The sequence below is a fragment of the Sminthopsis crassicaudata genome, chromosome 2 (assembly GCF_048593235.1).
Source record: "Sminthopsis crassicaudata isolate SCR6 chromosome 2, ASM4859323v1, whole genome shotgun sequence".
In the NCBI taxonomy this organism is placed as follows: Eukaryota; Metazoa; Chordata; class Mammalia; order Dasyuromorphia; family Dasyuridae; genus Sminthopsis; species Sminthopsis crassicaudata.
In genome coordinates, this window is record NC_133618.1 from 32,517,797 (window position 1) to 32,544,490 (window position 26,694).

Consider the following 26,694-nt stretch of genomic DNA (forward strand, 5'->3'; position numbering starts at 1 on the left):
CCAGCATCTTTGCCAAGAAAATCCCAAATGGGGTCACGAGTGTCAGAATTGATGGAGATGATGCAATAACAACTGGCATCGTAATTGAAAACCAACAGATCCTGGGACCTCAAGTGATGGCTCATCTTATGCTCTTCACCCTAGCTCCCTATCTCTCTACTAAAGAGAGGGGCAACAGCATACTTGTAGCATAAGTGGCAAAGACTGTACCCCTTCACTTTGAGCCTCTTCCACCTTTGTAGCTGTCATGGGAGGTTCCACTTGGAATCTTCTAGGGTCTTTCATCTTCATACATTTGAGGCCAAATCCTCTTCCTTCTTTCTCTATAGAATGTGTTAAACCTACTCAAACTTTCTGGTCATGTCAATGATTTTAATTGGACCAGGATGGACTCAGTGACTGGATTCCTGATTTCCAAATTATTCTTTAGCCTCTTGCATATGACATATTTGATATAACTTACAAGCATCTACTGGCATTACAGTAGGGACCATATGTCCCTTGCTTTATCAGATCTTTTCAGAGGTTTTTAATTAATCAAGTATGAAATCCTGTTTGGGGGTTGGGGATACCTAATTATCAAAACTTACAGGAGTCTGTGTATTGCAATGGAAAGAATATGGTCATCGGCATCGGGGAAGCTCCATTGGGATTCTGGCACTAACTCTATGAGATTTGGGAAAGCCAATGGATCTCTCTGAGGTTCAGTTTCATAAAACAAAGGAGGTTGGAATAATGACTAAAAATGTCTCTCCTGCCTCTGTCTCCTCCTATCTTTGCTCTCTTGGGAAAGCCACATAAACTCATAGTCATTTAAGCCCTTTGCGCTCGTTTTACAGGTGAGGAAACAGGCCCAGAAAAGTGAAGGGCCTTTGGAGATCTCTGGAGTGTGGCACTCAAATGTGAACTCAATATTCAAGATGTGGTCTAAGCAGCAGGAAGAGCAGGATTAGGGAACCTGAAAGCCACATCATGAATATTATGGACAGGATTTAAAGGACATCTGTGGTCCCTTCCAGATCTGAACCTAGGAGAAAATGAAGTCACTAACCCACAGAGTCTCACCTCCTTACATAAGGAGAGTTAGATTAGAGCTATTAAAAAAACCACCATATTTCTGTGTCAGTCATGTTGTGAATGAAAAATCAGATCAAACGGGAAAGGCCAGAAAGAAAAAGCAAATAAATGAACAAAAAAGGTGAAAACACTATCCCTCAATCCGCATTCAGCCTCTAGAGTTTTCTCTTTGCATGTGGATGGCATTTTCCATCGCAAGTCTATTGGAACTGGGTTAGACTAGATTTTGACACAGGAGTCAAGGACCTGAGCTCCAACACTCCCAGAATACAGACCGATTAAAATGTAATTAGAAAATATTCAACAAAATAAAATACAAGCGAACACGGGTAACATTAACATGTGGTTTTCTGAATCATTATGCATGCGCCCTTGGGAATCCCTATGTATGGTTTGATGGTCTGACATCACCCTTCCACTCCTAAAACTATGTCATGGCAGGTCCCCCCCCCCCCATTACAGTTGGTCAGTGCCCCTGTTATAACAATAAGAGCTGCTATGTACATGTTTTCCAGTCCATAAAACACTTTACATGCGTCGTCTCATTTCAGCCTAACAACTATTCTGTAATGGAACAGGTATGACCACCCCCGTTTTAAAAAGGAAAAACTGAGGACTAGAGTGATGAAAGTCCAGAGGAGGATTTGAAGTAATTCTTCCTGAATCCAAATGGATCCTTCTGGAGTGTGGTTCTGAGAACTGAATCTAATCCTCATGATGCAGTCTGAATAACCCTCAAAGGCACGTTTAAAGAATCCCAAAGCTTCTTTAAGAGACTCTCCAGCCCCATCCCCCTTACACCAGGGTGCAAAACTAAGAAATATTCCTAGAAGTCCTACTGGAGTCCAGAAAACCTGCCTCTGATACTTACTTTGACACTGGACAAACCATTTCTCTTTCCTGTGCCTCAGTTTCTCCATATATCAAATGAGGGGGCAAAGTTTTTAACTGGCTGGTCTCCAAGGTTCCTTCCAGCTCAAAACCTAAAAACCCTCTTGCCTCTCATCTGGTGGGAACGAGTGGGCTGTTCTTTCCATGACCTTGAAGCTGTCCTGCTTCTCCCTCCCCACCCCCAAAGCCACTCTTAAGCTGCCCCCTGTCTTATTCCATGAGGTCAGGGATGCTCGGCCTCTCCAGCTGAGTCTACATTCAACCAACAAATCCTTTTTATAGTGACTTCCTGAACAGGTGGTTCCCCCCATGAAGTTCCTTTTAAAGTTGCTTACGTGAAACCTGACCCTTGAGTGTGTTCACCCGTTAGTGAGGTTGGGAGGCGGCGGTGTTATATTTGCATTCTTCCAAAGTGCTTGCCAAATGCTGGGTTTCGAAGAGTGATTTAAAACTAATTGCCCGGCCTGGCCTGGGGAACAGGGGGAGCAAAGAGCAGGAGGGCTATGAAGGGCAGAGTGAAAGGAAGGAAAAGTATGATCATGGGAATGGTCATACCTTTGACCTTGCCATCATCCACCTGATCCGATCACAATTTTTTTTTCTTTCCCTCTCTCCCTATACTCTACTCCTCCTAAATCTTGTCCTTCTCTTGACCCTCAATCCCTCCATTCCTGAGTACTGGCCCGGCCACCTCCCCTGCTCTGGTTACATTCTCCTTCCTTATATTCTCTTCCTCCCCAATCTCCATGCCTTGGAGAATCCGTTAAACTCAATACCATCCTCTTCGCTTCCATCTCTTGCCCCCTTGTCCGTCTCCCATTACGCCTTGCTAACCCCATCCCTGGATCACGCTCACCATCTGCCTCCTTCGATCCTGCTCCTGTGTGGCTGAAAAGAACCGGAGGAAATCGTAAAACCAACTAACTAGATCCACTGCAGATTTATGTTAGCTAATTTCATCAGAGCCTTCATCTTAGCAAGGCAATCCTATAATTCCTCTCAAATGGATCCCGTCCCTGCTTTCCACAGCAGCTGTTTCAGACCTTCACCTTCAGCCTCCAACACCACTCCCTCCCGCTGTCCTCTGTGCTGAGAACTCATCTTAAACTTCACTGAAAAAACTGAGATCATTTCAAGAGTTTCCTTTTTTTTTTTTTTTTTTAATTTTCATTTAATTTCATTTCAAATCCTTCTAGCATCACTCTCTCCCATTCTCCTTCGGTCCAGTCTCTGCTGATGAGGTAGTCCTCTTCCTTGTCAAGCTTAATTCCATCAAACTCCTCTCCTGGATCCCCTCCTGTTTTTAACAGATTGTCCCTTCTCTTATTTTAATTATCAATCTTTCCACAGCTACTGATTCCTTCCCCACTGTCTACAAACATGCCCAAGTCTTCCTATCCTTCAAAATCACTACCATATTTGTCAGGGATTCTTCTGTTTCTCTTTTTGTCCAATTAAACTCCCTGAAAAAGCCAAGCATAAGGGCAGCTACATGGTACAGTAGAGTCCTGAAGACAGGAGGACCTGAGTTCAAATCCAGCCTCAGATACTTAACCCCCATTGCCTCTTGGAAAAAAAGAAAAAGCCAAATGTAATCAATGTCTCTTCTTAAACTTTCTGCAACCTGGCTTCTGACCACATCATTCAGCTACGATTGCTCCCTCCAGTGATTGTTTAAATTGTTGATTTTATGATGGCAAAACTCAGTACAGATCAACATATCACACTGTATACCAAGATAAATAGGTACATGATTTAGACATAAAGGGTCAAATGAACAGAATATGGATGAAATAACCTGTTAGATTTATAGACAAGGGAAGAGAGAGATTCACAGGAGAGAAAATAGGTAATTTTGAATGGCAATTTTTTTTTTAATTTGCACAGTGCAGCTGAAATAAGAAGAAAAAAATGGGAGGGGGAAGAAATCTTTGTAGCAAGTTTCTCTAAGTGTCTAATTTCTAAAATATACATGTTTTATATAAAACATATAAATAAATTAAATGTATAAATAAAATTCAGTGAAATTTGTAAGAAAAAAATCCTTCCCCAACTGATAAATGAAGATATGAATACACAGTTTTCAAAGGAATAAATCTAAACCATCAATATCTATGCAAAAGGTGCTATAAACTACTAATAATTAGAGAAATAGAAATTAAAACAACTCTGAGGTACCACATCATACCTATCAGATTGATTAAGATTAAAAAAAGCAAAATGGCAAATCCTGTAGAGGATGTGGGAAATCAGGTACACTAATACACTGTTAGTGGAACTATGAACTAAGCCAATTTTTGGAGAGCAAATTAAAACAAAACTCCAAAAGCTATTAAACTGGGCATGCCATTTAACATAGAAATACTGTTACCAGGTCCCCACCCTCAAGAGATCATATATTAAAGGGAAAAGGAGCTCATGTGAAAAATTAATACTGGCCCTTTTTGTGGTTACAAAGAACTGGAAACTGAAGGGGATGCCCATAAATTGAGAAGTGTTTGAACCGGTTATGGTATTGTGTTATAAGAAGTGATTAAGGGGGTGGTTTCAGAAAAAAACCTGAGAAAATGTGTATGAACTGATGCAAAGTGAAATAAGTAGAACCAGGAGAACAATTTATACAAAAACTACAATCGTGTAAAGATAATCAACTGTGGAAGACTTCTTAGTGTGATCAATACAATGACCAGCCACATTCCAAAGGACTTCTGATGAAATATTTTGCTCTCCTCAGGATATAGAAGTGATGGATTCAGGGTGCAAAATGAAGCTTCTTTTTTCTTTTGGAGGAGTATCATGGCTAATGAGAAAATCTGTTTCATGTGATAATCGTTTTTGTAATGGGTTTTGTTTTTCTTGCCTTCTCAGTGGTAGAGGATGAGGAGTTAAGAAAGGAGAGACTTTACAATTGAAAATTAAATTAAATTAACAAAAAAACTAAAACAAATGGTTTCTTTTCAATATTCCTCTTTCTTGATTTCTCTGAAACACTGCTAATCACCTTCTCCTTCTATACACTCTTTCTTCTCTGGGTTTTACTACCTGCTTTTCTGCTTCTCCTCTTGCCTGACTGCCACCCTTGTCCTGTGTCACTTGACACAGTTGTCATATTATTGTCCTAAAGCCTATATCTGACATGTAATTCTTCTGCTCAATGATCTCCACTGGCTCCCATTTGGCATTCACAGCTTTTCCAAACCCATTTCTTCCTCCCTTTCCAGTCCTATTGTATTACATTCATTTCTACAAACTCTGCAATATTAGCTATTCAAATACCTCTGTGCTGGCTGTCTCCCTCAATACCCCAATCTCCAGTGCTATTCCTTCCTATCTCCAACTCTTAGAATCCCTAGTTTCCTTTAAGACTGGAATCAAAGGCCAAATCCTCCAGGAGCTCTTTTGTGGTCTTCCCAGCTCCCCTTTCCTCTCTGATGTTTTCTTCTTTCTACTCTTTATTTGCTGATCTATAGATGTTGTCTCTTTCCATTAGAGAATCAAGAACTTCAAAAAACTTTTTTTCTTTGTTTCTCCAGCACTTAGTAAGAGGCCTACATCAGGGTAAATGCTTAATAAGTGTTTGTTGATTGACCTGGATAGCTTTTTTTTTTTTCCAGTTCAAAATGCATATTTAACACCCCCAATGGGTGTTACTTACTATTTACTCTTTACCTACCATATTACTTTATTGTATTAGGTCTGGAAGACCAATCCTAATAGAGGCTAGTTATTTTTTTTCTCTTAGTCATTTAAAATCCCCTTCCTCTCTTCTTCTTTAACTTCTTTGTTAGCTCCTCGCCACACCCACCCTTTTCTAAAAAGGATTTCTTTTCCTTTTTCTCTTGATTAATCCTCTTCTCTTTCTCTGTATTCTAAACTTTTATTCTTTGCTTCCTACTCAGTACACTTAGTACTTTGGTAGTCATTCATTCATCAGAAGTACTTTTTGAGTCCTTCCTTTGAAACAATTTCCATGTTATTGTCTTGTAGATCTTGCCTCTTTCTTTCTTTCTTTTTTTTTTTTTTTTTTTTTTTTTTTTGTTTTGTTTTTTTCTTTTCTGTTTTTCTGTCTCACTCTTAGAAATGATCAGGTGGGATTTTAGTTGGGACTTGAAGGAAGCCAGGAGGCAGAGGTGAAGAGGGAGAGCATTCCGGGGAATTAAGAGCCAGGGAAAATGTCTAGAATTGAAAGGTGTCTTGTGTGAGGATAGAAAGAAAACCCTTGTCACTAGAGCACAGAATTACAGAGGAAAGTAGGATATGAGGATTAGAGAGTCTAGGTTAAAGGGCAGAGGATGTTATATTTAATCCTAGAGGTAAGAGGGATGCATTGGAATTTAGAATGGGGAAGGGGAAGGGTGATATGATCAGGTGCACTTTGCAAGGATCACTTTGATAGCTGAACAAAGGAAGCCCTAGCAGGAGAAGATAACTGAGGAGCCAACCAGAAAGCTACTCTAATAGTCCAGGTGTATCTTGATGGACCTCTTCTATTCTGTTTTAATATCTTCCTTATTGATTTATCTGCTTGTGTTTTTTCCATAATAATAGATTTTATTTCCAAAATACATGCAAAGATAATTTTCAACATTTACCCTTGCAAAACCTTGTGTTCCAAATTTTCTTCCCTTCATTTCTTCCTCTCCCCTTCTTCCAGACAGCAAGCAATCCAATATAGCTTAACCATGTGCAATCCTTCTAAATATATTTCCACATTTATCATGCTGCCCAAGAAAAATCAAATCAAAAAGGGGGGGGGGAAGCAATCTTCTGGTGGCTTAGATTTTTAAATGAATTGTTTTTCTCCTGAAATTTTTGGCTTTTTTTTTTCTTATATTCTCCTATTACTCACTTTTTAACTCCTTCCCTATCAACAACAGATACCTTGGGGCCTAGACTTCAAAACTCTCTTAATTTCCTGCCACTCTGAAGAATTTACTTAAAAAAAAAAGTTTTATTTTTCTCAGTTACAAGTAAAACTTTTTTTTGCATTTGTTTTTAAAACTTTGAGTTCCAGATTCTGTCCCTTCCTTCCTCCTCCTTCCCCGCATTGAGAAAACACATGTGAAGTTATATAAAACATTCCCATAAAAGTTATATTGCAAAAGAAAACATAGATCTCTCCCCTCCAAAAAACAAACAAAAAAACTCAAGAAAAATAAAGTTAAAAAAAAAAAGCTTCAATCTATATTCAGCCACAAGCATTCTCTGGATATGGATAGCCTTTTTCATCAGGAGTCTTTCAGAGTAGTCTTGGATCATTGTATTGCTGAGAATAGCAAAGTCTGATCATTCCACAATATTGCTTTTATTTTGTACACAGTACTTTTCACTTTGCATGAGCTCATGGAGGACTTTCCACTTTCCCTGAGAGCATCCCACTCATGATTTCTTATAGAATTCACTTTTCACCAGTTTAAGTCCCCATCTCAAGTGACTGCCTAGTGGGCACACAGTTGGAGATGTCTAGAAGATGGTTGGTGGACTGGACATCGGGAAACATATGAGGTTATGATATATAGATCTGGGAGATAATGAGGGAATCCACAGGATTTAAGGAGGTCAACAAATGAGAGTTTTGAGAGAGAAAGGAAGAGGATCCAGGACAGAACAGTCATAGGGTTTTGGCACAAGGATGATAATCCCAAGAAGGAAACCCAGGAAGAAGTGGTCAGAGAGGTAAGAGGAGGATCGGGGGAGGAGTATTCTCCCCTACTGCTCAGTAACATACCTGACAAATGGTCATTTAATCTCTGCTTGAAAAGTGTAACCCAGCACCTCTCCAGGAAGTCCATTGCCTTTTTTGAATAGCTCTAATAGCACGATCAAGCCAAAGTGTGCCTCTCAGTAACAACCACTCCCCTCCTGATTCTTCCTGAATAAATCCAATCCCTCCTCCCCAGGACAAGCCTTCAAATGCTTGCTCACCACCATAATATCCCCCAAAGTCTTCTCTTCTTCAGGCTAAAGATCTCTAGTTTCTTCTACTGGTCTTCCTACGACCAAGGTCCTTCACTATTCTGTTTGTCTCCCACTGATTCCCTCCAAGGTCCTTCTTAAACTGCAGTCCCCAGAATGGAACTGATAAGGTCTGATAAGGGAAGACTTAGTGCAGTGGGACCATCGTCTCTCTCTGTTCTTGGAAGCTATGTCCCCCTTAACATAGCCCATGATTTTTGCATTGGCTTTTTTTTTAGCTGCTAAGTCACCCAGCTGCCTCCCAGGACAAAGATCTGCTCATGGTCCCACAGATAATAAGGAACAAAGTTAAAGTCTTTGTACAACGTTGTCTCCAGCAGCACTAGAAAGTGGAAAGAACGCTGAATTGTGGGAATATCTGGGGTTTATTCCTTCCCCCGTCACCACCTAGGACGTCTTTGCCTCTCCATTTTTTCATCTCTAAAATGATAGGGTTGGATTCAATTGATTTCTAAAGTCGCTTCCATCTGAAAAAAATTCTATAATGAATGAACAAATGAAACAAGTGTTTGTAAATGCTCGCTATGTACCAAGGCCTGTGCTAAGAGGATCAAACAGAAAAGCAGAGAAAGTTCATGCTTTCTAGGAGCTTATAGACGAACAGACAGAAAACACATGTAAGAGGTGCTGGCTCCAAGTCATACAGTGAGATACCGTGGTTCTTTAGGACATTGCTGCAAAGCAGATGGTAATGCAAATCCTCTGGTGTCTTTTTTTTTTTTTTTTTTTTTTTTTTTTTTTTTTTACTAATACAATGACATATAATTCTGATCTTGAACCATTTGACAGGGATTCTGGTGGTGAGACAGGATTTCTGATTATTGTGGCTGCTAAGGAGGCAGGGCTGAAGCAAGCCCAGAAACAGGAATCGTGCCAAAGGCTTGCTTCCTAGGATGTTGTTGTTTGGACTGGCTGGAAGTAGGAATGCTGGTCTGAGGTTCCTGGGGCTCGTGGGCTTACATGCTAGACAGTTGGTCCTGGTAGTCCCATGGAAGGTGTGACATGATTGATACTAAGTCCTTTCTATCCATCCCCACCCCCAATAATTCTGCTACCACTTATGGTACAGATCCACTAATAAAGGCAAGGTATGATGGAAGGAGCTTAGACTGCACAATTTGAGAGGCAGTCTGGGCAAGATATTTATTTATTCCTTTTCACCTTGGGTTTTCTCTCTATGGAAAAGTGAAAAATACTCAGTCTTTGTCTATTTGAAGACAGATAACATGTTCCCCTGAAGAAAAGACTCACAGGAGATATGAGAGTTAGCATGAAGTATCTGGAGAGCTCTCCTGTGGCAAAGGGCACCACCCTCCTGCTATACTATGGCTCCAGGAGGCAATAGGAGGGAGGAAAGTCCAAAGAGATAAACTGAGGTCTAATGTCAGGGGAACTTAGCCTACCCTACCTATCAGAGCCATCCAAATGTGAAATGGGCTATTTTGAGGAATGATGGATCTCCCAGACCAGATAGCAACTCATCAGGCATATTTTAGTGGCCATTCCTTTAAAGTCTAGGGTGAACTGAATGGCTGCTGAGATTCTTTTGAACTCCCCAAATTCTGTGATTTACAGAACAGCCAAGACAGTTCTTAGATTCTCTGGGAGACACAGAAGTACAGTTATGGAATAGCAGGATTGGCAGGGATCTCAGAAGCAAACTCAGACCTGGGCAAGAATCGCTCTCCTCCCATTGCCATACCCAGCAAGTGCTTATTATTGCTCAATCATTACATCACGTCTTACTCTTCTTGACCCCCATGGACCATTGAACACCAGACCCTTCTCTCCCTATCTGTCTCTTGAAGTCTGCTGGCTGGCTCTTTGGATTCTTTGGGGGGCTTTCCGAGATGCTTGTCAATTTCATTTCTATACTGTGCCCCCATCCACGCCGGACACACACAGTGGTCAAGTCCAGGAGGCTCTACTTTGGGTTTTATGGAAACTAGTCCTGGATGTCCCACTATAAACCAGATCTCTCCATATATGGCATCTGGAACTCCCCTTCTGCAGGAAAATTCACCCAAATTCAGTCCTGCATATCTAGTCTGTACCATGATTTGTAGCCACTTAACGAATGTGGATTCTCCTGATTCCAGGTCCAGAATCCCTCTGCTATATCATATTCTTTCTGTGCTTTTTACATTTTATCTCAGTTGACTTTCCCTTAAGCCTTGTGTTATCTCCCACGATAAAACAGACTCTGAGGTATCAAGAAAAGTCAAACAGCAAAGAAGCAGGGGAAGCTGCCTGATTTCCAAGTCTTTCGCCTCCATTCCTAATGCTGTGTAATCTGTGGCGAGCGGGGATCTTTCACCAGGAGAACACAGATCCTCAGGGGATCTGGAGATACATTTCAGGTCTAGGAACTTGGATAGGAAAACATGCTAGTTTGAGTCATGTCTAACTCTGTGACGTCATTTGGGGTTTTCTTGGCAAAGATCCTGGGAGTCTTTCCAACTCATTTTACAGATGGGAAACTGAGGCAAGCAGAATTAAACTCAGAGTCATACAGCTGGGCAGTATCTGAGGCCGGATCTGAACTCGGGAAGATGAGTCCTCCTGATTCCAGGACAGAGCTCTATCCATTGTACTACCTCTCTGCCCTAAAAATAAGTAAAATCATGTTCTTATTTTATACTGACTTCTAACAGAACGGAACATCTGCTTCGATTATGCATGTGGGCAACAAGCCATTATTTGAGAAGGGGTTCGGCGTTTCACCTGGTTGCCAAAGGGATCTACGACCACCGAAAGGCTAGGGGTCTTTCTTGTATGCTGATTCCCAAAGTTCTAGATTGAGTTCTCTGGGGTCCTTAGGCTGCTCAAGTAAACGGTGGGATGATTAGCCATAAAATGAGTTTGGTCTCCGAGGATGGAGCCATAGGGGGGGGGGGGCAAGGAGATGGGCGTGAGTGGGCGTGGGATGTGTTCTCGCTCCCACATCTCGGGTGATAAATCTAGAACTTCCTGGTGTCCGGTTAACTTTCTGCCAGGACTGACCCAGTGCAGAGATGTGAGGGGGGGTAAGCGGGTGTTGGGGGAGGCGGTGTGGACTAGATTCTAGAGCGGACACTTGCGCGGCGGCCCCTCGGAGGGGAGGGCAGCCGCGGGGTGGGGGCGGGACCCGCCACCCTGGCTCGGGAGCCGGAGAAAAGCCAGGGTCCGAGCTGTGCGCGGCCTCCCGCAGGGGGCAGTGCTGCCCACCAGGATGGAGCCGCGCGCCGGGGCCGGCCCCGGGCCAGGGCACTGGAGGAGAGTTCCTCAGGGCTGGGAAGGAAGTCCAGCAGCGGGGGGCGAGGGACTCTGGGAGGCCGGGGTTTGGGAGACTCGGAGGAGGGGCGGCGCGCGGGGACCCGGCTGGGGCTGACAGAGCCGGGCGGGGGCGAGGCTGGGCCCGGGGGGGGCTCGGGACGAGTCGGCGCGTGGTTCGCGGGCCGGGGCTGAGCGGGGAAGGGGCGGGAGCCCACGCCGCTGGGCCGGAGGGGAGGAGTTGGGGGCCCGAGAGCCGGTCCCTGAAAACGCCCCGTCCCAGCGTCCCCGCGGAGTCGGTGTCAGCTTGCAGCCGGGCTCCTCCCCCAGACCCGCTGCCCCTCCTCTGCCGTCCCCCCTCTTCCCTCCTTTCCTCCCTCCTGGCCCCTCCCCGGCCGGCCAGGAGCTGGGACACCCCGGTGCGGCGGCGGCGGCGGCGGCGGCGGCGAGTTGGGGAGCCCTCGGCTCGGCACGACGCTGCCCGGGAGCCCCGGCCGGAGCCCGCTCCCAGCCCCCCGGCCCAGCTCGGCTCCGGCCCCCGCCCCTTCCCCCGCGGGCCGGCCCCACTTCCCGCCGGGCGCCACGCCCTGTCAAACTTTGTTGGGAGCGGAGCTGAGAGGAGGGAGCGCGGAGCAGCGCGGAGGGGGCGCTGAGCCCAGCGGGCGGGGGAGCGAGCGGCGCGGGGCAGCCCAGCCGCGGGGGCGGCGGCGGCGGGGGCCCGGGGCCGGGCAGCCACACCGCGGCCCGGAGCCGAGCGGATCGGCGCAGCGCACCCCGGCCACCCGGCCGGCCCCACCATGCCCCAGCTCGGCGGCGGCGGCGGCGGTAGCGGCGGCGGGGGCGGCGGCGGCGGAGCCGGAGCCGGAGGAGGGGGCGGCGGCGGCGGCGGCGGCGGGGGTGCCGGCGGCGGCGATGACCTCGGGGCCAACGACGAGCTCATCACCTTTCAGGACGAGGGCAGCGAGGAGCAGGAGCCGAGCAGCGACAGCGCCTCGGCCCAGCGGGACCTGGACGAGGTCAAGTCCTCGCTGGTCAACGAGTCGGAGAACCAGAGCAGTAGCTCGGACTCGGAGGTAGAGCAGGCCCGCCTCCCCGGTCCCCGCTCCTCCGCGGGCCCCGCTCCTCCCCCCCCCGAGTCCCCGGGGCTCCCCAATCCTCCCCCCCCGGTCCCCGGGGCTCCGATTCTTCTCCTCGAGTCCCCCGTCCGCTTCCCCTGCCCGCTAGCCCTGGATTCCTTGCCTGCCTTCCCCGCTCCCCGGCCCGTCTTTTCCTCGCCCCTCCATCCCACCCTGCCCTGCCCGGACCCCGGCACCCGATCCCGGCCCGCGCACTCTCTCACCCGGCGCCCGCCTTTGTGTCTCCTCCGCAGGCGGAGCGGCGCCCGCAGCCCCCCCGGGACCCTTTCCAGAAGCCTCGGGAATACTTCGCTGAAGGTATGTGGCCCCTCGTCCGGCCCCCGGCCCGCGGGCACCCCCGCCAGCTCCTTCCGGACCCCTCCCGCTCCGCACCTTCTCCCTCCCGGCCCCTCGGCCCCCTCGGCCCCTTGGCCCCGGGCCGCGCACTCCGGGCTCCTCCGCTCCCTTCTCCCCAGATCCGGAGCAGCCCCGGGCCCCGTCCGCGAGCGTCCCCCGCTCCCGGCTCCCCCGGGGAGGGTTGGGGTGGGCGCCCTTCCTCGGGAGTCCGCGGCCGCGCCCCCGCTTGCTCACTCCGGCTCTCCTTCTTGCCCCCCTCCAGTGAGGAGGCCCCAGGACGGAGCTTTCTTTAAGGGACCTCCTTACCCCGGCTACCCCTTCCTGATGATCCCAGATCTGAGCAGCCCCTACCTCCCCAACGGACCCCTGTCCCCCAGCGGCGCCCGCACGGTAAGCGGCTGCAGTGGGGCCCCGGCGGGGAGAGGGAGGGATGTGTGCTGGGCTGGGGCGGTGCGTGCCCGCTCGCCTTTCCTGGGGAGAGGGGCCCGAGGGGCGGGGGGGGGGGGGCGGATCGCGCCCGGGGTCTCCCGCACCACTAGTGTGCGGAGTTCCAGCTCTGCCCTCGGCGAAGCCGGGTCTCCGGCTCCGGCTGCTCCCTCCGTCCGGCCGCCGTGCCCGGCGCTCGGCAGGCTGCGGGTGGCGGTAGTCTCCCTAGCGGAGGACCCCTCCGTTGGGGGCTGGCCGCACTTCGGGGTCCGCGCCCGCGGAAGGTGGCGGGGGCTGCCCGCTTTCTGCTCCCTGAAGTCGGTACAAAAGTGCGATTGAGAGCCAGGCAGGAGGGGAGGCTGCGGGGGATGGTCTGGCTCCTCCCCCCCCTTTCTGGAAGCCCAACTTTGTGACGGGCAGTTTCTGTTTGCGGGAGCCCTGGGCGGTCGGAGCGGCCGCGCTCTGCGGGGCCGCAGCAGAAACGCCCCCCCCCCGCGCCCCCCACTTGCTGCGTGCGGGCCTCTCCTTCCGGTCAGCGGCCCACACTTTGTACTTCTTACTTGCGGAGGGTTATTAAAGCGAACACTCGGGGGCTGCGGGGCTCCGCAGGCTCCAGAGGCTCCTGAGGCTCCAGCGGCTCCAGAACCCCGGCCCGGAGTCCCGGGAAAACAATGGCCGCGGGCCCGGCGCCCCCCAGAGCGGGGCTGCCCAGAGGAACTTGGCGTTTCTGGGGGCCCCTTTTGTTTGCGGCCTTTTCTCATTTAAAGTGAAGGGTCCGGACGCTTTCAAGCCCTTAATGGGCTCACATTGTCTGGCTCCTCATCATTGGCATTTAAAGAGGTGATTAAGCAAATTGCCCGAGCGGGGCCTGGGTGCGAGCTGGGGAGGGGCGCGGGCGGCCGAGCCTCCTCCGGGTCCGGGCCGCCTCGGCAAACGGCGCGGACCCGGGAGGATTGTTCTTCGTGTTCTGGAGCTGCCCGAGATTCCCCGGCTGCTGGAGCTCCCCACCTGGGCCTCCCAGTCACTCAGCACCCCCACTTTCACTGGATGTTTAAGTGGGGGGAGACCGAGATTCCTGCCTGGCGTCCAGCCCGCCCTCCTGGGGACCCTCCCTGGCGGCTGGAGCTCCCCACGGTAGTGGGTCCCAGTCACTCAGCACCCCCACTTTCACCGGATGTTTAAGGTGGGGGAGGGAGATCTTGAGCTTTCTGAATTTTGCTCATTGACTTCAGTTGAACCAGCCTTTCAAAGCCCCCGCTCTGGGCCGGCCCGGGCTAGTGCCGAAGCGATGCCTTCGCCGCCTGTCTCTTCCACTACACCCTTGTCGGTCGGCTCTCCTACCGTGTGCCGGGTGGGGAAGCGGCCCCCTCCCGTTCTCTGACGTGTAAGTGAGGAAGGGCTTCCGCTCAGAAGCCCCGAGTTCAGAGGCTGCCCGGGTGCTCGCGGCGTCGCCCTGGCCAGCTCCTTAACCTCTCTGTGCCACGCTTTTCCCAACTGCAAAATGAGAGACTCTGACTCCCCTGTGCCCTCTGACTATCGGTTTGTGCTCAGGCTGTGCACGGGGGCAGACAGTAAAGTCCTTCCCAGCCACCTTTGCAGTGTGGCCTGATGGGTCATTGGTCAGTCCGCGCTGGCTCCAGATGCCCGCTTTGTCACTGGACAGAGCTCTGCACCTTGTGCCGCTGAGACAAAGCCCGATCCCGTCCTGGATGTTGCCGCTTCCCAAGAAGTAAACCGAAAGAAAGAGTCGGTAAGGGATGGAGTTAAGCACCAGCCGGAGATACTTTTTAGGGTTAGTTTGTTTAAGGAACTTGGGGTCATAAATTTAGAGTAGAAAAGGGCCTTGCTCTCCCTCCCCCACCCCCATTTCCCCAGGAGGAAACCAGCCCGGAGAGGTTGTGACATGTCACAGGTAGTAATTAACAGAGCCAAAATCTCGAGTCCTCAGGCTCCCAGGAGTGTCTCCTCCGCACCTCGCCGGGCCAGCGCAGTTCGTGAGAAACTTAATGTGGAAAGAACTTTCCTCGCTTTGAAAGCCGAGTTTTATTCTTGGGCTGGGGAATCTTGGCCCACCATTGTCATTTTTTTCCTGTGGGGTGATGGGAAGAGCCTTGGAAAGGGAGAGGGAGAATCTGTGTTCAGCTCCTGCCTAATTGCGTGGCCCGAGAACACCACTGCTCTCTGCCTCAGTGTACATGACTGTCAAACAGGAGATTTAGACTCTCAGGGACCTTTCTTGCTAAATTTCTGGTCTCATGATCCCATGATTTTAAACTGGGGCGAATCAACAGAAACCTAGCATCTTCCCCTCCCCCCAATCACCTCTCCTCCTAACCTTATTTCTTTTTTTAAAAATTAATTAATTAATTTTTACAAAAAAATTATTCATAGATAATTTTCCATCATTGACAATTGCAAAACCTTTTGTTCAAACTTTCCCCCTCTTTCCCCCCCCTTCCCCCAGAGGGCAGGTAGACCAGTACATGTTAAATATCTAAATATTGTCAATGGCGCCTGAGACTTGGGAACTGTCCCTTTCTGTAACTTCACCATTTACACTGACTTCCCACCCTCCCATTCTCCTTCTTGTCCTGTCTCCCTGCCATTACTGCTTTACATTTCAGGGATCTTTGCCTTTTTGGGGGGGAGGGGAATCTTTTAATTTTCTCTTGGATCTCCTTCATTCTTACTGCCACCAACTGAAGCCTGTGGCCTTTCTGCCGCTCTGTTCTTCAAACCCTATTACTTACCATATTTGCCAGGGGCTGTCCTAGCTGCAGGGGGTATGAAGTGGAAAACAAGCTCCCCGAGCTTTCCTCCTATGGGGAGATTACTGGCAGTTAAGTAGTGCTTGGAAGTTTGCAAATCACTCCGAACCAATCTAGGTTTTAGGTTCTATTGGATTCCCATTTTGTAGATGAGGAAACCGAAACCACAGAGGTGAGGTGACTTGCTCATGGTCTCATAGCTCCTAAGGAATGGGGGGGGGGGGAGAAGGCTGGATTTTAACCCAACACTTCCTGATTCACTCCAAACACTTAGCGGTTTCATCAGATTGCTTCCCTTAATTAAGTTCTTTCCTAGAGAGCCTCTTTCTAGCCTCTGGATTAGTCCTTTGAAAACCTGTATTACTGCTATCTTATCATTCATCTGCTTAAGAAAACTTACAGTTGTAGCTGATGTTTAAATAACACAGGAGAGTTTCAATCTCGCAACAGACCTGTAAGATATGTACCCATTTTACTGCTGAGAAAACTTGGGCTGAGAGAGGTTTGATTTTGAGGTGATTTCTGACTCCCGCTGTCCCCTCCGCTACTTAGCTGCCTCTAAAAGTGGTCCCTTGTTCGTAGCTGGAACCAGTAGTTGGGGGCTCCATATCTATACCTGAGTCTTTAACCTGGCTGATCTCTGATTCCATCTGAAGTGATTTCTGGGCCTTGTCCTTCCCTGAGAGCGGAATGGATTTCTATTGGGATTCCCCAGCAACAGGAACATTTCTGTCAGTGGTTCGAATGAGGGCATAGATCATTGAGCATTTATTAAACACCTACTGTGTGGTGGGTGCTGATAGAAAAGTGACAGAAAAAATCAGGTTCCCTGCCCTAGAGGAACTTAGCATTAAGGGAAATCAGGAAATTCTTGCACAAAGTGGGATTGTAGCTGGTACTCAGAACCAGGGACGCCAGGAGGCAGAGTTGGGAAGAGAATTCCTGGTATGGGGGTAGCCTCCAGTCATGGAGGCTAGCCAGTGAAAACTCCCAGAGTCCAGAGATGAAATGCAGATTAAGAAGATTAATTTGGCAATTTAGAAGACCAAGGACTGGAATAGGAAGTTGAAGAAGGGACCAACCATATAGGCAGGAATCTGTGTAGGAATATATATGTATGTATATATATATATATATATGTGACACAATCAGCAAGCTTTTATTAAATAATAACTGCTTGGCACTAAGTTACTGTATACTTCAGGGCATACAAAGAAAAAAGAAAAAAAAAGATTCTTGCCTTCTAAGGAGTTTTGGATCTAATATAGTAACAGATATATGTGTGTATATGTATATAATATATATAAATGGTCTAATATAAAAAAGAAACATTTATTAAGCACCTACTATATGCCAGGTACCATGCTAAGCTCTGGGGATACAAAAAGAGGCAGGAGATGGTCATCACCCTCAAGGAGCTTCTAATCTGATAGGTGGACAACATGCAAACAAATCTATACAAAGCAGACTATAAAAATAGGAAATAAAAAGTGGAATTTTAGTTGGAACTTAATGGAAGCTTGGGGATATCAGTTGTCTAAAGCCTGGAAAGGATTATAGAGCTTATCTGGTCCAATCTTTTCATTTTACAGCTGAGGCAACTGAGGCTCAGGTCAGGGAAGCAGCATTTCCCATAGTCCTTTGGCTGGTGTTAGGAAAAGAATTTAAGTCTGGATTTTCCGATTCTAAGCTCTGCCTTGTCCTTAGGTTTATGGTTGAGGGATGTTTTTCAGCTTGATACATGTTAGAAGGAATTGGACATTTCTGGCCTAGTTCCTTTATTTAACATTAGGAGGAAACTGAGATTCACAGGTGTGGTCTGGGTCACCCAGCTCAATGTGGAGAAGTCAAGTCAACAAGGATTTATTAAGAGCCCCTAAGTTACTGAGCTAAATGCTGGGGCTGCTAAGGCAGGCAGAAACAACTCTCAAGAACCTCACTGTCTAATGGAGAGAGGATTCACAAAGCACAAAGCAGGTGTATCCAGGAGAAACTGGAGATGATGGACAAAGAGAAGGGGATCCGGACGAGGCAGGATTGTAGTTGGTGCTCGAAAGAACCAGGGAAGCCGGGGCATCGGCAGAGATGAGCAGGGGAGAATGCAGGTAGGGCCTGGCCTCTTGTTGTGGAGGAGAGCCAGGGAAAACTCCCAGAGGCCAGAGATGAAAGGCAATTTAAGAGCAATTTGGCAGCTTAGCCGATAGCAGAGTGGGCAGAGGAGGCAGAGAGGCCAGCCAGCAGGCCACAGCAGTAGTCCAGGGTCAGTGAGGAGGGCCTGTGCCATGGTGAGGATGGTCAGAGGAAAGAAGGGGGCAGATACAGGAGGTCTTCAAAAAAGGGAAAATCAACAGGCCTTGTCTACAGCTAGGATATGGGGAGGGGAGGTGGGGAGAGGGAGAGAGACAGAGCCAGATGGAAGGAGGGAAACAGACACAGACAGAGGGAGAAAGAGACAGGTATACATGAGAGAGATAGGGAGAGAGAGATGGAGAAAGAAAGAAAAGAGATTGAGAGGGAGACAAAGACAAGGAGAAAGGGAAAGACAGAAAGAGACAGAGATGGAGAGAGACAGAAAAATGACAAGGGAAGAAAGAGGGAGAGAGAAAGACAGACACACAGGAGAGATAGGGAGAGAGATGGAGAAAGAAAGGAGATGGAGAGAGGGAGACAAAGACAAGGAGAGAGGGAAAGACAGAAAGAGACAGACAGGTAGAAAAATGACAAGGGAAGAAAGAGGGAGAGAGAAAGACAGACACACAGGAGAGATAGGGAGAGAGAAAGAAAAGAGACACACAGAGAGGGAAACAGACAGGGAGACAAAGATAGAGGGAGAGACAGAAACAGAGAGGGGAGGGAGGAGGAAGCGTTTAGAAGGCTATCCAGTTTTCCTACTTGGATGGCTGGAAGGATGGTGGTCCCCTGGACAGTAATGGGAAGTTAGGGAAAAGGGAGCATTTGGAAGTAAAGTTAATATTTAGACATACTATGTTGAAGGTGTCTGAGGAACACTCATTTGAGATGTCCATTAGGTGATTGGAGATGAAAGACTGGCTATCAGGAGAGGGGTGAGGGCTGCACAAATAGTTCTGAATCTACATGGAGATGCTAGTTGAAGATAGCCAGGAGAGTGGAGGACTCTGGACTTGCATCTAGTTCCTTTGCTTTCTCTTACATCCCTGTTATTTTTTTCTATTAATTGAATCTTCCTGTGGCATGACTGAGGGGTCTTAAAAATGGTCAGTGTACCTGTGGAAAGCTAATGACTGGACTCCCTGGTGTATTTTAGGGGGATGAAGTGTGTCTTGGGCATTAAAAATCCTTAAAAGTTGTTTTTCCTTTTTTTTTGGGAGGGGGGAAAGTACATGGTAACTTGCCCAGGGTGACACAGTAAGTATGTATCAGAGCTCAAATTTGAAATCTGGTCCTCTGATTCAGGGCTGGAGCTCTGTTCACTGTACCACCGAGCTGCCCCTAAAAATCCTGTAAAATAATTAATAATTAATGACTTAGGGGCAGCTCAGTGGTGCAGTGGATAGAGCACCAGCCCTGAAGTCAGGAGGACCTGAGTTCAAATGTGGCCTCAGATACTTAACACTGCCTAGCTGTGTGACCCTGGGCAAGTCACTTAACCCCAGCCTCAGTTTATTAAAAATAATAATACTAATAATTAATGACTTAGTGTCAGAGGCAAAGCTAATTAAATGAGACTTAGAGGAGAGTTAGGTGAGATGATGATAAGAGTGCTGATCTTAGATAAAGTCAGAAAGATTGAGTATGAATGTTTTCTCAGGTACAAGTTGTATGACCTTGGGCAAATCATTTAATCTTTTTTATTATTATTATCAAGACATTTAATCTTTAGGGGTCTAAGATGTGTAAAATTGGAAGGATACTAGATGACTGCGTTGTTGTGGGAACCTGACAATGTCTAAAGTGCTTGCTAGCCTTAAAGTCCTATGTAAACATGGGTTATTATATTGTAAACATCATGAGAGCAAGCTTTGTGTTTTATCTCCTTTTTGTTAGCCTAGTGCCTATCACACAGTTTTTGGAGCTTTTAAAATTTGTAGAATGTGAACTATTTGACTGTTTGGTTTAATTAAGTAATCCAGGAATAGTTCAAAGATTTTCTTTCTTTCTTTCTTTCTTTCTTTCTTTCTTTCTTTCTTTCTTTCTTTCTTTCTTTCTTTCTTTCTTTCTTTCTTTCTTTCTTTCTTTCTTTCTTTCTTTCTTTCTTTCTTTCTTTCTTTTTTTTTAAATTTTCAATAGTATTTTATTTTCCCCAAATTTCCCAAATATAGTTTTCAATATTCATTTTTGTCAGACTGTATTTCATATTTTTCTCCTTCCCTCCCTTCCTTTCCCTTCTCCAAGACAACAATGTGATACAGCAATTGTTTTAAATATATTTCTATATTTGTCATGTTACTCAAGAAAAATTAGACCAAAAAGGGAAAAAAAAATGAGAAAGAAAGAAACAAACAAAAAAGTGAATATACTATATTTTGGACCAGCATTTAGTCTCCATAGTTCTCTCTCTGGATGCGGATGGCATTTTCCATCCCAAGCCTATTGGAATTGCTGTGAATCAAATAGTTCAATTCTTAGTACAAATAATTTAAAGTTAAAACTATTAGTTTAAATATTACTGTAGCTTTACAGCTTATCATTGTAGTCAGAGTCACTATTGATTATTACTTTGGAAAGGAAAGTTTTCCGGAAAAACTCTGGGTTAATTGCATCCTTGGAGTAACCCACAGTAGCTATTGTGTTGGTATCTTTTTAATTAGCTTAATAATGTCTCCTTAATATTACTAAGATTAAGAGTTGGCTTGAGACGTCTATTTGAATTTACTCTCTTAAAACTGACTATGTACCAATCAGCTCTCAGAATCTTAGTGTTCTCATCTAGAAAAATGGATAAAATTCATGTCATGTCTATCACAGGCTTTTGAAGATCAAATGAAGCTTTTCCTTGTCTCTCTGTTATTTGTGCTCCCCTAGCACTATATATTTTTCAGATACTTCCTACGTTTTCAGTATACTGTTACTAAATACCTGTATAAACTTTCCCAGACCTCAGTTTTATCATTGTAATATAAAGGGACTGGGCTTAATGGTCTCTGAGGTCCCTTCCAGCTCTAGATGCATGATTCTAGAATGAGCTACCTTGTGGCAAGGACTCATTTTCATATTTCTATGTTCATGTCTAACAAAATACCAGGAACATAAGACCTGGAACTCACCACCTGGCACAAAGTAGTTACCTAAGAAATCCTTGATGATATGGACGGATACATGCAGTACTTTGTAAACGCCAGGGTCTTTCCCCTAAACAAATCTAACCAGTTTTTCAAAGTCAAGTGCAGCTGTTATTTCTTGTCTTTCTTATCCATCATGAAGATGACAGGCGGGTGTTTCTCTCACTAGTCTCACAGATAGTCAACAGCGTCGGTAGAATATTAGTGTTATTTATTAAACTTTTTTTTGTTCTGAACTTACCAAATAAAATGAATGTTTCCAAGTACAATAGAAAACAAAAGAGCATTGTACATGAAACTGTTATGTGTGGCCTACTTTGCCTTTTAGATAGATAATAAATGCAGTTTGTAACTTTCAAAGCACTCCTGCTTGTCTGGGAGAATATGGTATTGAAAAGATAAGCTAGATTAAAGAAGGTTCTGAAGGAAATGTGTGGTCAAAGAAGAAGGTAGGTTGGTCATGGGCTGACAGTGATGGATAATTAGCATACTGTGCTCCAGCTCTGCAGGTGCCCCTGGCATGCCAAGAGAATCTGAGGAAAGCCTCGGTGTAGGGTGGGGTTGGATCGGTGGTGATCTGCACCGGTGGAGGGACTTGGCAGATCCGAGACAGATTGTTGTGTTGATGTATCTGACTTCTCCTGGATTTCCCATTAGTGGATTTTTGTAGGATAAGCCCTATTTTAAAAATTCTGGGTCAGCACTTGAAACATCCTTCTATCGTTTGAGAGGAAGAAACCCAAGTGGAAATTCTTCCAAAGCTGCTGTTTATAGAGTATTTCTGTGGCCCAGGAGGCCCCACCTTTGAGGTCGTGTGTGCAGATGTGCTCTGGAGCCAAGGGAAGCCTTTTCTCTCAGCCTTGTATAAACAAACTACTTTGGGGAAAATTCACTTACTCTGTTTTTTAAAAGGCTAAATATATCATTGCTTCTACTTTGTTCCAAATATAACCGGGTTTAAAGTGGGACCTTCACAGGGAGAAATCCTTGCCCAAAGGCTGGAGAAGTTAGGGTTCTTGTACTTCTGTCATCTTGCAGGTGAAGGTGTGGTTAGTGCAACAGAGTGCGCGGTCACTTCAGTTTTGAATCCCTTTTGCTTCTTTTGGGTTGGTATGGAGCTGTGGTTTGACCTAGGAGAGAGAGATGGAGATGATAATATAACTTCATTCTGCAATGATTCAACTTCATTTAGCTGGATAATAAGCACGAATTAAGCACTCACTAGATTCCAGTCACTGTGCTAGGACCTGGAGATACTAAAACCCAAAATGCGACCATTTTTTACCCTTCATGCTCTTGGAGAAAGGAACCACAATATTGTGAAGAGCAAATACAAATATATAGAAAGAAAATACTGAGTAATTGGCTTGGAAAGGTGGGAGATCAGGGAAAGTTTCCAGTGCCTAATACCTGAGCTGAGCCTTGAATCGAGCCAGAAATTCCCAGAGAAAAATCCTTCCAGACATAGGAACCAGCTGCCTGTGTGAAGGAAGACACAGGCCGTATAGAGAATCAGCCATTTTGACTGACTATACAGTGAATGAGAAGGACTAGTTGGAAAAAAAAAAAGTTTAGAAATATAGGTTAGAGACAAATTTTGTAGGGCTTTGCTCTGGACACCTAGGAGACAACTTGATTAAATCTTTAAATGTTTTAATGAATGTATTGATAAATTTATTGTTAGTTAAATAACTGATCAATCAAATGCCAGGCAGGGAAGTTTGTATCTTCCTCTAGAAGCGAGAGGGAGCCGCTGAAGCTTCTTGGGATGGGAGCGGAGAGTGACAAGGTGAGACCTGTGCATTGGTTCTGTTTGGCGGCAGTGATAAGGATGATTTAGAGCTGGAAGAAACTGGAGACCGAAAGTGAAGGAGGCCGCTACCCGATTAATCCACTGTGCTTGGGGAGAGAAGGACGCAGATGTGGCAAAGACCATACAGGGGAGATCCCAAAGATTGGTGGTAAATTGGGTGAGAGAGATGGAAAGTGAAGCTGGATGGTGGTTGGAAGGAAGGTGGTGATACCCCTGAGAAAAATGGGCAGGTTATAAAGGTCTTTGGATAGAGCAAGTGTTCATCACCTCCCTTTTTGTTCTGGAGTTCTTGGGCAGGCTGAAACCTATGGGCCTTTTCTCTGAATCATATTTTTAAATGTATAAAATAAAAATACATGGGATTACAAAGGAAAATAGTTATATTGAAATACACTTATCAAAATGTTTTTATTTTCAATTTAACTTTAATCAAACTATTTTATTTTATTTTTAATTTAACAAAATATTTTAAAAGGCAAGTCAATGAATCCTAGGTTGAAAACTCATAGTTTAGGGAGAAGATAACTTCAATTAGAGAGAGTTCAGGAAAGTTGAAGATAGCCCAAAAGGGAAAAATTAGAATCCCAAAATGAATTATATCATTGTTTCTAAAACTGAGGCTGGGTAGGCCTCAAAGGATAGGAACAAAGAGCTGCAGAGCTGGACTACATTTTCTCTGATCACTTCATAGATGAGGAAACTTGAGGCTCTTAGCTTGAAGGAAGTGAAGTGGCTTGTCCACCAAATTGCGGAGGTCCTTAAAGGCCAAACTAAGGAAGATTATGCTGAAGGTATAAGGAAATGCCACCAATGGAAAAAGTAGGTGGAGAGCTGAGTTTGGATTTGGAATTAATGTGTCAGTGATAGCAAAGGGTCAAAAAAGGGAGGGATTCTGGGATATAAGTAAGGACATCATTGAGGTGGCTAACCACAGGGTCCCGGCCTGGTAGGATGTTGGTAAAACCAAAAAGGAGTCAGAAGGATGGTCAAGGACGGGGTCAGAGGTCATGTTTAAGGGGGAAAGCAGGTACTGTGGAGAAGTGAACAAGAAGGAAGGTATGAATGGGGCTGTGAACCAAGGTGGGAGCTCCGAGTTTTGAGATTTGGGGAGGGCAGTGTGCCAGGCACTAAAGAATAAAGTGGCCTTGTCAAATGGGCGGCTGAATGGGAACAGAAACAATTACAAGGGGCAGGTAGTTGAGATTAAGGAGTATTAGCGGGGTAATCAACATCGCTGTGCCTGATAGCAAAGCATGAGGTGCAGCCACAGAATGCTTCTAGCTTAGGGTGGAGGTCAGAGCTACTAGGACTTGGCAGGTACCAAGCACTTACAAAGTACTTTTTTCATTCATTCATTCATTCATTCATTCATTCACTTTTTTCAGTTTTAAGAAATTGAAAGGATCTAACAGGTCATCTATTGACAGGCCTTTCATTTTACAGCTAGGGAAACTGGGGCTCAGAGTTTCAATTACTTCACATTCAGTACATGTTATGTATAAGCAGAATTTGAAACCTCATCCAGATCCCAGTTCCAATTTCAGCAATCTCCCATTGCTTTTATCATGAAGGAAAGAGGGAATGTGTCTTGAAGAATAGTGGGGAGATAGTGACAAAGATGCTGATCATAAAGGATTTTAATATAGGGCAGGATGAATTTTGGAAGAGAAGGTTGGGGACAGAAATCCAGGAACATGTTGATCCAACTGGAGTGACTTTGGAGTTTACTGGTGACGGTTATGCTGGACGCCTCTGAGGTCCTTCCAAGCTCCAGAGTTGGGAGCCTGCAATTGTGCCTCTTCTCGAGGGGAAGTGGGAGAATCTGTAGTGGAGGAGGATGTCTGGCTGGAGCCTAGGGAGGAAGTTTGGGGAAGCCATTGGGGAAAGAAGCACCCCTGGGATGCAAGTTTGCTCAAGTATTGTGTGCTAGGCAGGTGAAGAACTTGGGGATACGAAGAGAGATGAAAATTCTGGCCCTTCCTTCAGGGAGTTCCCATTCTCACTGGGAGCCAGTATGTAAATAAACAGCTCCTTAGGAGATATGAACACACAATTTAAGTAGGAGGCAATTACTACCCAGGAGCTGCAGAGTCCTTGGACTGGAAAGGACAGAACAAAATTGGCCAAGAGAAAGGCATTGATACCTAAGATAAGCAGGGAGATTGTGAGATTTCCCACTTTGGCCTGTCCTCTGTGACTTCCAGTAGTCACCAGATGAACTTCAACCTGGGATCCTGAAATTTGCTGTGGAAGTCGTCGATGAGTGACTATCAGTGAATGATCAAGGAGAAAGGAGGGGGGAGGGAAAAGAACAAGCATTTATAAAGCACCTACTGTATGTTAGAGACTGTGTTAAGAACTTTTGAAATATCTTACTGATTCCCACGGTAATCCTGTGAAGTAGGTGCTTTTATTATCCCTATTTTACAGTTGAGGAAACTGAGGTAGACAGAGACTTGCTCCATCACATGGATAAAAAGGCCAGAACTGCAGCTTCAGGACTCTAACCATTGTACTGCCTTACTTAGTCCTAAGGGCCAGGAGAAGGAAACTCTCATTTTTCAGAAAGGGAAGAAGAGCCTGAATACGAAAGAGGAGTGAATGAACTTTATTTGCTTTCTTGGCCAGTTGTTAAAAGGAAGGTTGATGAATATTTAGAAAGAGAAGGAATGGTGTTTATGAGAAAACCAAGATGGCTTCTTCTCGGCAGATCACCTTTCTTTTCTACTTTGGAAGGATTAGTGTTCCTGGACAGATGAATGCTGAAGATAGAGCTTACTTAGCCAAGCATCTGACAAAATCTGCCATATTGATGGGCATGGAGAAGATGGTTTGGTGATGGATGAGGGTAATATACATACAGTCAAGGGAACTTGGGAACTGAGGGCTGAGTGGCTGTTGTTTCTTGATGAGACTCATTTGAGATCTTTCTTTTCTACTTAGAGGACAGCTAGAAGGCACAGTGAATAGAGCTCTGCAGTCAGGAAGACCTGAGTTCAAATGCAGTCTCAGAAACTTTCTACCTGTGTGATCCTGGCCAAGTCACTTAACCCTTATTTTCCAGAGCTGTAAAATGAACTGGAGAAGGAAATGGCAAAACACTCTAGCTTCTGGGCCAAGAAAATCAGAAATGGGGACACGGAGAGCTTGACATGACTGAACCATCACATGAATGGGATTTCTAGTTAGTATCTCTTAGTATTCTCAATTGTGTTTGCTCAGTAAAGTTTTTTTTTTTTTGTTGGGGTCTAGTCTACCTGCACATTCTGGCTTTATCTTTCTAGGTGCCATTTCTGTGTACTCATATAGCAAATCAGGCATGAAGGTGTTAGGGGACTAAATGCCATGGTCCTATTGCAACTGGTGATGTGAAGAGATCTTGACAGAAACAATGGCAAATCTGTTCCAGTTTGGTTCTATTTGTTGTCCTCCCACTTTGACCTATATAAATGTTCTTTGGATGAATAGTGAATAGTCTTAGGTGGGTACCATGCCAAGCCTTCTCCATTGTTGTAAACTGTTTTGTGAGGTGTTTCTTCTTATTTTTGCTTTGTTTAAAAGAAAAAAAAAGATGTGGAGAAAATGTTGGCTATACCAATTTAAATTCCCACTTAGAGTTTGGGATTTTTCTGATACCTTCCTACTACTTTCTCAGATTAGTCTCTCTCTGTCTCTCTCTGTCTCTCTGTCTCTCTCTGTCTCTCTTTGTCTCTCTCTCTCTGTCTCTGTCTCTGTCTCTGTCTCTCTCTCTCTGTCTC

General features: G+C 45.8%; 1 protein-coding gene across 1 annotated transcript in view; it reads left to right on the forward strand.

The window, feature by feature from the left end:
- Positions 1-11,978: 11,978 nt before the first annotated feature.
- The window catches only part of TCF7L1 (transcription factor 7 like 1), a 215,700-nt gene continuing 200,984 nt past the window's right edge, over positions 11,979-26,694 (forward strand). The window contains exons 1-3 of the mRNA XM_074285620.1: positions 11,979-12,269; positions 12,566-12,629; positions 12,931-13,058. Coding sequence (XP_074141721.1) covers positions 11,994-12,269; positions 12,566-12,629; positions 12,931-13,058 — 468 coding nt within the window. The 5' untranslated portion in view covers positions 11,979-11,993. The remainder of the gene's footprint in view (positions 12,270-12,565; positions 12,630-12,930; positions 13,059-26,694) is intronic.